At 39.4% G+C, this 11,085-nt stretch overlaps 1 protein-coding gene across 1 annotated transcript; it reads right to left on the bottom strand.

The window, feature by feature from the left end:
* Positions 1-543: 543 nt before the first annotated feature.
* On the bottom strand, positions 544-10,852 carry LOC118940065 (zinc finger protein 239-like). Its single transcript, XM_036948291.1, has 3 exons — positions 10,840-10,852; positions 10,632-10,685; positions 544-1,937 (listed from the first exon to the last, which is right to left on the bottom strand). Exons 1-3 carry the CDS (start codon positions 10,850-10,852, stop codon positions 1,198-1,200), a joined length of 807 nt encoding a protein of 268 aa, XP_036804186.1. The 3' UTR covers positions 544-1,197.
* Between the last annotated feature and the right edge of the window lie 233 nt (positions 10,853-11,085).

Here is an 11,085-nt window from a genome sequence, read left to right as displayed (position 1 = left end):
TATGTGCAAATATTTATATAATAACCATCACATCTTAGTTAACTTGGAGTCACGTGATGAAATGTTGATTGTTCCTCCCACTACGATTTGGGAACCCATGCAGTTTATTAGGCTACAGATGAAATAAGTTATGAACTTCACAGGGTGGTGAAAGTGCACGTGATGAGCTTGGGCTGGCAGGGTAGCCTAGTGGTTAGAGCGTTGGACTAGTAACCGAAAGGTTGCAAGTTCATATCCCCGAGCTGACAAGGTACAAATCTGTCGTTCTGCAGTTAACCCACTGTTCCTAGACCAGTTAACCCACTGTTCCTAGACCAGTTAACCCACTGTTCCTAGACCAGTTAACCCACTGTTCCTAGACCAGTTAACCCACTGTTCCTAGACCAGTTAACCCACTGTTCCTAGACCAGTGTTCCCAGGCCGTCATTGAAAATGTGAATTTGTTCTTAACTGACCTTAAATAAAAATGCTCCTTTCCAATACATTTTGAGGGTCTTATTCTGGTGACATTTGACAAATAAAATAATAATCTCATCATTCGGGTAACAACGTTTATTCAACCAGTGGGAGGCTTGTAAAATGCCTGTTGTTATGGTGACATATTTGAAGGTCTTATTCTGATTATCAATGGTGCTGGAGGAATGACACACTCAGATAAACACACAATGTCAGACTTTAAAAAAGGACCATTTAAACACATGGAATCTGATCTACTCTGTATTCAAACTGACAGACTCCATATTCACTTCATGTTTTCTAATAGAAACAAACAACTATATGTTTAAGTATACTTTGTACAATTCAATTTCATAAACAATTAAACACAGTCAATAAAATAAGACAATGGGAGCACTGTGTATGTTCTCTGATGAATTTTAAGTCAATGTGATGTGAAATATCAGTTTACACAGTAGGATAAGTTATTTTTCTCTGTGTGGATCCTCACCTGCCTTATAAGTGACATTTGCAAGGCTTCTCCCATGGGTGTATTTAGATCATGATATTTCATGTTTCCTATCAAGCTAAAACTCATTCCACACCAGGCGCAAAGGAAAGGCTTCTCCCCTGTGTGTATTCTCTCATGTCTTTTCAGGCCCCCTAAATGGTTAAAACATATTCCACACAGGGCGCAATGGAAAGGCTTCTCCCCTGTGTGTATTCTCTCATGTCTTTTCAGGCTCCCTAAATGGTTAAAACTCATTCCACACAGGGCGCAATGGAAAGACTTTGGTGTGTGTCCACATGTCTTTTCAGGCTTCCTAACCTGGTAAACCTAGATCCACACTGAGAGCAGTGGTAAGGCTTATCCCCTGTGTGTATTTGCTCATGAGCTTTCATGTTTCCTAACATGCTAAAACTCTTTCCACACTGGGCGCAATGGTATGGCTTCTCCCCAGTGTGTATTCGCAGATGAGACTGCAGGTTTCCTAACATGCGAAAACTCTTTCCACAATGGGTGCAATGGTATGGCTTCTCCCCTGTGTGTAATCGTGCATGAGATTGCAGGTTTCCTAACGAGCCAAAACTCTTTCCACACTGGGCACAACGGTATGGCTTCTCCCCTGTGTGTATTCGCTCATGAGTTATTAGGCCTCCTAACCTGTTAAAACTCTTTCCACAATGGGAGCAGTGGTAAGGCTTCTCCCCTGTGTGTATTCGGCCATGAACTTTCAGGCTTCCTTGCTGTCTAAAACCCTTTCCACAATGGGAGCAGTGGTAAGGTTTCTCCCCTGTGTGTATTCGGCCATGAGCTTTCAGGCTTCCTTGCTGTCTAAAACACTTTCCACACTGGGAGCAGTGGTAAGGCTTTTCCCCTGTGTGACTCTTCTCATGTCTTTTCAGGCTTCCTAACTTGGCAAAACTCTTTCCAATCTGGGAGCAGAGGTGTCGTCTTGCTGGTTTGGACGTCTCTGGTTCCTCCAAGTTTGGTTTTCCTCCTGCCAAAGACAGTGTTTATTTAAAGAGAGAACAGAATTAAATCTCCACATGATAAAACTGCCTTGCAGTTTAATCCAGTTTAATCCAAATCAGATCCCTCAATAACCTGAGGTCAGTTTTCAAACATTTCATCATTTAAAACAATCTTGGTGTGATTTTAAAACAAATGTTGTAGAGCTTCCTGTTAATATGTTTACCAGGAACTTACTTATTCATATTCTTATTTTTCTTTCTGTTTTACAAGTCAGAACACAAACAACTAAACAGTTCTACGACACAGACATCTCTGGATTCCAATTGAACAGGTGGTTATAAATATATAACCTTCATAGCTGTATGATACAGATTGCGACCTACACACTTCCTTAAACCTAAAATAAGTAATTTTGTCAAAAAACATTTTTTTTTTCCCATTGGAGACAAAGCACCTCTGTAACATCTCCCCGTTGTCTCAATGGTTTGACACATGATGTTGAAATGGCAATTTTTTTTATTTATATTAGATCATTTTGACTAATCACTAATGGAATGGTATTTTGGGTAAAATAAAAATAATGAAATATTTGGGGCAGACTTTTTAAAAAGGATTATTATATTTATATTTTTTACCCCCTTTTTTGCCCCAATTTTCGTCAATTGTCTCATCGCTACAACTCCCGTACGGACTCGGGAGAGGCGAACGTCATGCGTCCTCCGAAACACAACCGCAATGCATCTTGACACGATGCACAATTAACCCAGAAGCCAGCCGCACTTATGTGTCGGAGGAAATACCCTACACCTGGCGACCGTTTTAGCGTGCATTAGCCCGGCCCGCCACAGGAGAGCACGATGGGACAAGGACATCCTGACCGGCCAAACCCTCCCCCAACCCGGACGACGCCGGGCCAATTGGCTCTCCCGGTTGTGGCCGGCTGCGACACAGCTGGGTATCAAACCAGAATCTGTCGGCAAACGGTGACTACTTTGAAGATTCACTTAACCCTTTTTTGGCTACTACATGATTTCATATGTGATATTTCATAGCTTTGATGTCTTGTCACAACACAACTGATTGGCTCAAACGCATTAAGAAGGAAAGAAATTCCACAAATTACCAAGGCACATCTGTTAATTGAAATGCATTCCAGGTGACTTCCTCATGAAGCTGGTTGAGAGAAGGCCAAGAGTGTGCAAGGCAAAGGGTGGCTACTTTGAATAATTTGTTTAACACTTTTGGTTACTGTATGATTCCATAAGTGTTATTTCATAGTTTTGATGTCTTCACTACTATTCTACAATGTAGAAAATAGTACAAATAAAGAAAAACCCTGGAATGAGTAGTTGTGTGTCCTAACTTTTGACTGGTAGTGTATATGGCCGATTCCGTGGGAAAGTCAACCTGAACATGTGTAACGGAGGTTAGAGCGTGCCGTAAATTCACTTCACAGCTAGCTTGAAACGTCACAGATGGAGCTGTCCACATGGTACCAGCTATTAAATCAAATCACATTTTATTGTTAACATACACATGGTTAGCAGATGTTAATGTGAGTGTAGCGAAATGCTTGTGCTTCTAGTTTCGACCAGTAGTAATAACAGCAGTAATATCTAACAAGTCATCAGTAGTAATAACAGTAATAACAGCAGTAATAACAGTAATAACAGCAGTAATATCAGTAATAACAGCAGTAATATCAGTAATAACAGCAGTAATATCAGTAGTAACAGCAGTAATATCAGTAATAACAGCAGTAATAGCAGTAATAACAGCAGTAATATCAGCAGTAATAACAGTAATAACAGCAGTAATAACAGTAATAACAGCAGTAATATCAGTAATAACAGCAGTAATATCAGTAATAACAGCAGTAATATCTAACAAGTCATCTAACAATTTCACAACAACTACCGTTTACACAGTGTAAAGGAATGAATTAGAATATGTACATATAAATATATGGATGGATAAGAATATGTACATATAAATATATGGATGAATAAGAATATGTACATATAAATATATGGATGAATAAGAATATGTACATATAAATATATGGATGAATAAGAATATGTACATATAAATAAATATATGGATGAATATGTACATATAAATATATGGATGAATATGTACATATAAATATATGGATGAGCGATGGCCGAACGGCACAGGCAAGATGCATTTTTTATTTATTTAACTAGGCAAGTCAGTTAAGAACACATTCTTATTTTCAATGACGGCCTGGGAACAGTGGGTTAACTGCCTGTTCAGGGGCAGAACGACAGATTTGTACCTTGTCAGCTCGGGGGTTTGAACTCGCAACCTTCCGGTTACTAGTCCAACGCTCTAACCACGCCACAGGTACAACATGTAATGTCCATAGAACTGGAATCAACAAGATAGCAAGATGCAGTAGCTATTCCCTCTACAGTAGCTATTCCCTCTACAGTATATACATATGAGATGAGTAATGTAGGGTATGTAAACATTATATAAAGTGGCATTGTTTGAAGTGACTAGTGATACATTTATTACATCAACATTTTTTTATTATTAAAGTGACTAGAGATTTGAGTCAGTATATTGGCAGCAGCCACTCAATGCTAGTGATGGCTGTTTAACAGTCTGATGGCCTTGAGATAGAAGCTGTTTTTCAGTTTCTCTTTTTCAGTCTCTCGGTCCCAGCTTTGATGCACCTGTACTGACCTCGCCTTCTGGATGATAGCGGGGTGAACAGGCAGTGGCTCGGGTACTCTTGTGGGGCCCCAGTGTTGAGGATCAGCGGAGTGGAGATGTTGGTTCCTACCCTCACCACTTGGGGCGTCCCGTCAGAAAGTCCAGGACCCAGTTGCACAGGGCGGGGTCGAGACGCAGGGTCTCAGGCTTAATGACGAGTTTGGAGGGTACTATGGTGTTAAATGCTGAGCTGTAGTCGATTAACAGCATTCTCACATAGGTATTCCTCTTGTCCAGATGGCATAGTGCAGTATGGTGGCGATTGCGTCGTCTGTGGATCTATTGGGGCTTTAAGCAAATTGGAGTGGGTCTAGGGTGTCAGGTAGGGTGGAGGTGATACGATCCTTGACTAGGCTCTCAAAGCACTTCATGATGACGGAAGTGAGTGCTACAGAGCGGTAGTCATTTAGCTCAATTACCTTAGCTTTCTTGGGAACAGGAGCAATGGTGGCCCTCTTGAAGCATGTAGGAACAGCAGACTGGAATAGGGATTGATTGAATATGTCCGTAAACACACCAGCTGGTCTGCGCATGCTCTGAGGACGCGGCTAGGGATGCCGTCTGGGCCGGCAGCCTTGCGAGGGTTAACACGTTTAAATGTTTTACTCACGTTGCCTGCGGTGAAGGAGAGCCCGCAGGTTTTGGTAGCAGGCCTTGTCGGTGGCACTGTATTGTCCTCAAAGCGAACAAAGAAGTTGTTTCGTTTGTCTGGGATCAAGACATCGGGGTCCGCAACGGGGCTGGATTTCTTCCTGTAGTCCGTGATTCACTGTAGACCCTGCCACATAAGTCTTGTGTCTGAGCCGTTGAATTGCGACTCTAATTTGTCTCTAAACTGACGCTTAGCTTGTTTGATTGTGTTGCGGAGGGAATAGCTACACTGTTTGTTTCCGGTGGTTTGCGCTTTCAGTTTTGCATGAATTCTGCCATCAATCCACGGTTTCTGGTTGGGGAAGGTTTTAATAATCGCCGTGGGTAAAACATCACCAATGCACTTGCTAATAAACTCACTTGCCGAATCAGCATATACATCAATGTTACTGTTTGACGCTATCCGGAACACGTGATCGAAGAATCTTGAAGCGTGGAATCAGATTGGTTGGACCAGCGTTGAACAGACATGAGCACGGGCGTATCCTGTTTTTAGTTTCTGTCTATAGGCTGGGAGCAACAAAATGGAGTCGTGGTCAGATTTGCCGAAAGGAGGATGGGGCTTAGTATGCGTCGTGGAAGTTAGAGTAACAATGATCCAGGATTTTGCCAGCCCAGGTCACGAATTCGATATGCTGTTTTCAGATTAGCCTTGTTAAAATCCTCAGCTACAATAAATGGAGCCTCGGGATGTGGTTTCCAGTTTACATAGAGTCCAATGAAGTTCGTTCAGGGCCGTCGAGGTGTCTGCTTGGTGTCTGCTTGGGGGGATATACATGGCTGTGATTATAATTGAAGAGAATTCTCTTGGTAGATAACGCGATCGGCATTTGATTGTACGGAATTGTAGATCAGGTGAACAAAAGGACTTGACTTCCTGTATGTCGTTATGATGACACCACGTCTCGTTAATCATAAGGCATACACCCCCGCCCTTCTTCTTACCAGAGAGATGTTTGTTACTGTCGGCGCGATGCGTGAAGAAACCAGGTGGTTGTACCGACTCTGATAACGTATCCCGAGTGAGCCATGTTTCCGTGAAACTGAGAATGTTAGCTTGAAAAGTCACAGATGGAGAGATCCAGGGACACTCGAGGAAGCTAAACTGTTAGCACCACACTGACGTCATTTACACATGAACAAATAGTTAGTAATTTCCAAATTAAACCATGTTCTTTAAGGTCTATATAGTATATATATTAAACCATGTTCTTTAAGGTCTATATAGTATATATATATATATATATATATATTAAACCACGTTCTTTAAGGTCTATATAGTATATATATATATATATATATATATATATATATATATTAAACCATGTTCTTTAAGGTCTATATAATATATATATTAAACCATAATATATATATTAAACCATGTTCTTTAAGGTCTATATAGTATATATATTAAACCATGTTCTTTAAGGTCTATATAGTATATATATATATATATATATTAAACCACGTTCTTTAAGGTCTATATATATATATATATATATATATATATATATATATATATATATTAAACCATGTTCTTTAAGGTCTATATAGTATATATATATATATATATATATATATATATATATATATATATATATATATATATTAAACCATGTTCTTTAAGGTCTATAGAGTATATATATATTAAACCATGTTCTTTAAGGTCTATATAGTATATATATATTAAACCATGTTCTGTTAAGGTCTATATAGTATATATATATTAAACCATGTTCTTTAAGGTCTATATAGTATATATATATTAAACCATGTTCTTTAAGGTCTATATAGTATATATATATTAAACCATGTTCTTTAAGGTCTATATAGTATATATATATTAAACCATGTTCTGTTAAGGTCTATATAGTATATATATTAAACCATGTTCTTTAAGGTCTATAGAGTATATATATATTAAACCATGTTCTTTAAGGTCTATATAGTATATATATATTAAACCATGTTCTTTAAGGTCTATATAGTATATATATATATATTAAACCATGTTCTTTAAGGTCTATATAGTATATATATATTAAACCATGTTCTTTAAGGTCTATATAGTATATATATATTAAACCATGTTCTTTAAGGTCTATATAGTATATATATATATATATTAAACCATGTTCTGTTAAGGTCTATATATATATATATTAAACCATGTTCTTTAAGGTCTATATAGTATATATATATGAAACCATGTTCTTTAAGGTCTATATAGTATATATATATTAAACCATGTTCTTTAAGGTCTATATAGTATATATATATGAAACCATGTTCTTTAAGGTCTATATAGTATATATATTAAACCATGTTCTTTAAGGTCTATATAGTATATATATATTAAACCATGTTCTTTAAGGTCTACATAGTATATATATATGAAACCATGTTCTTTAAGGTCTATATAGTATATATATATATATATATATATGAAACCATGTTCTTTAAGGTCTATATGTTGGAGTTCAGGCTTCATTTCACCTGTTAAAATAGGAAATGGAATACATTTGATCCACTACAGAGACGAAGAACAAGTCTCACAAAAATTGCTTTTCATTTAATCACATTTCATAGCTTTAAGAAAAGGTTTAGAGAGCTTGTTTTAAATACATATTTGCCATCTTCAACAAGTTCTGTAGATCGGACGTTAATGAAGCAATACAGACCACATTGAAGTGTCTGGAGTTTAGTTCTAGAGTCTTGTAAAGATATGGGGGGGGGGGGGGGGGGTTGACTGAGACAGGCAATGTAACATCTATCATGTTTTTAGGAACAGTTTATGTAAAACATGCACCTCTAGAGCTAACTTTCATCAAGGTTTAATATGGTCTATTGGTTTCTCTCTAGAGCTAACTTTCATCAAGGTTTTATATGGTCTATTGGTTTCTCTCTAAAGCTAACTTTCATCAAGGTTTTATATGGTCTATTGGTTTCTCTCTAAAACTAACTTTCATCAAGGTTTTATATGGTCTATTGGTTTCTCTCTAAAGCTAACTTTCATCAAGGTTTTATATGGTCTATTGGTTTCTCTCTAAAGCTAACTTTCATCAAGGTTTTATATGGTCTATTGGTTTCTCTCTAAAGCTAACTATCATCAAGGTTTAATATGGTCTATTGGTTTCTCTCTAAAGCTACCTTTCATCAAGGTTTTATATGGTCTATTGGTTTCTCTCTAAAGCTAACTTTCATCAAGGATTCATATGGACTATTGGTTTCTCTCTAAAGCTAACTTTCATCAAGGTTTAATATGGTCAATTGGTTTCTCTCTAAAGCTAACAGTCTAGCTTCATGTCAACTAACAGAACTCTGCTAGTTGTCATGGTAACAGATACCAGTGGGAAGATCTATTTAAAAAAAAAAAAAAAAGTATTTATTTCACTATTATTTAACCAGGTAGGCAAGTTGAGAACACCTTTATTTAACCAGGTAGGCAAGTTGAGAACACCTTTATTTAACCAGGTAGGCAAGTTGAGAACACCTTTATTTAACCAGGTAGGCAAGTTGAGAACAAGTTCTCATTTACAACTGCGACCTGGCCAAGGTAAAGCAGTGCAGTGACACATACAACAACAGAGTTACACATGGAGTAAAACAAACATAAGGTCAATAATACAGTAGAAACAAGTCTATATACGATGTGAGCAAATGAGGTGAGATAAGGGAGGTAAAGGCAAAAAAAGGCCATGGTGGCGAAGTAAATACAATATAGCAAGTAAAACACTGGAATGGTAGATTTGCAATGGAAGAATGTGCAAAGTAGAAATAAAAATAATGGGGTGCAAAGGAGCAAAATAAATAAATATACAATAGGGGGAGAGGTAGTTGTTTGGGCTAAATTATAGATGGGCTATGTACAGGTGCAGTAATCTGTGAGCTGCTCTGACAGCTGGTGCTTAAAGCTAGTGAGGGAGATAAGTGTTTCCAGTTTTAGAGATTTATGTAGTTCGTTCCAGTCATTGGCAGCAGAGAACTGGAAGGAGAGGCGGCCAAAGGAAGAATTGGTTTTGGGGGTGACCATAGAGATATACCTGCTGGATCGCGTGCTACAGGTGGGTGCTGCTATGGTAACAAGCGAGCTGAGATAAGGGGAGACTTTACCTAGCAGGGTCTTATAGATGACCTGGAGCCAGTGGGTTTGGCGACGAGTATGAAGCGAGGGCCAGCCAATGAGAGCGTACAGGTTGCAGTGATGGGTAGTATATGGGGCTTTGGTGACAAACCGGATGGCACTGTGATAGACTGCATCGAATTTATTGAGTAGGGTATTGGAGGCTATTTGTAAATGACATCGCCGAAGTCGAGGATCGGTAGGATGGTCAGTTTTACAAGGGTATGTTTGGCAGCATGAGTGAAGGATGATTTGTTACGAAATAGAAAGCCAATTCTAGATGTAACTTTGGATTGGCAATGTTTGATATGAGTCTAGAAGGAGAATTCACAGCCTACCCAGACACCTAGGTATTTGTAGTTGTCCACGTATTCTAAGTCAGAGCCGTCCAGAGTAGTGATGTTGGACAGGCGGGCAGGTGCAGGCAGCGATCGTTTGAAGAGCATGCATTTAGTTTTACTTGTATTTAAGAGCAATTGGAGGCCACGGAAAGAGAGTTGTATGGCATTGAAGCTCGTCTGGAGGGTTGTTAACACAGTGTCCAAAGAAGGGCAGAAGTATACAGAATGGTGTCGTCTGCGTAGAGGTGGATCAGAGACTCACCAGCAGCAAGAGCGACATCATTGATGTATACAGAGAAGAGAGTCGGACCAAGAATTGAACCTTGTGGCACCCCCATAGAGACTGCCAGAGGCCCGGACAACAGACCCTCCGATTTGACACACTGAACTCTATCAGAGAAGTAGTTGGTGAACCAGGCGAGGCAATCATTTGAGAAACCAAGGCTATCGAGTCTGCAGATGAGGATGTGGTGATTGACAGAGTCGAAAGCCTTGGCCAGGTCAATGAATACGGCTGCACAGTAATGTTTCTTATCAATGGCGGTTAAGATATCGTTTAGGACCTTGAGCGTGGCTGATGTGCACCCATGACCAGCTCTGAAACCAGATTGCATAGCGGAAAAGGTATGGTGGGATTCGAAATAGTCGGCAATCCGTTTGTTGACTTGGCTTTCAAAGACCCTAGAAAGGCAGGGTAGGATAGATATAGGTCTGTAGCAGTTTGGGTCAAGAGTGTCCCCCCCTTTGAAGAGGGGGATGACCGCAGCTGCTTTCCAATCTTTGGGAATCTCAGACGACACGAAAGAGAGGTTGAACAGGCTAGTAATCATTTTATTTGTTGAAACTGAACTACAGCACTTACTTTGATGTGTCAAATCTGATCCTTTCTTCTCTTCTCCTCCTCTCACAGTTCCACCCAGCCCCGTTGTTTTCCTGCAGTCCACCAGCAGCACAGACAACCTCTTCATACCCAGCAGTAAGGTGCTACCAGGAGAGGCACGATACAGGGACTCCGGGAGGGAGGAGGGGGGCAGGCTAGCGTTGTCCTGGTAACCATAAAGAGGGGACACAGACACATATCATTATGGATGCTAATGTAACTGTTGTCATAAACTGCTTTACAGAAACCCAGACCCAGATAGAGCAAGCTGTATGCTAGACCAGACCAAGCTGTACCATCTGGTGTTCTGATCTGGAGAGACTCTTCTCTTCCTCGTCAGCATCAGGCTCCCCAGAGGATCCATAACAGTCATGTCTCTCTCCTGTGTGAATGAGAACATCAAACAGATGGTAAACTTATGATCTTCTATTGCAAT

Source organism: Oncorhynchus mykiss, chromosome 17, assembly GCF_013265735.2.
Source record: "Oncorhynchus mykiss isolate Arlee chromosome 17, USDA_OmykA_1.1, whole genome shotgun sequence".
NCBI lineage: Eukaryota > Metazoa > Chordata > Actinopteri > Salmoniformes > Salmonidae > Oncorhynchus > Oncorhynchus mykiss.
This window is presented reverse-complemented; position numbering and strand designations above follow the sequence as displayed.

Excerpts from the sequence above, each read along its gene's own strand:
- LOC118940065 (XM_036948291.1), bottom strand. Across the intron at positions 1,938-10,631 it reads ATCAGATTTGACACATCAAA|GAGGAAAACCAAACTTGGAG; the intron begins GTAAGTGCTGTA and ends TGTCTTTGGCAG.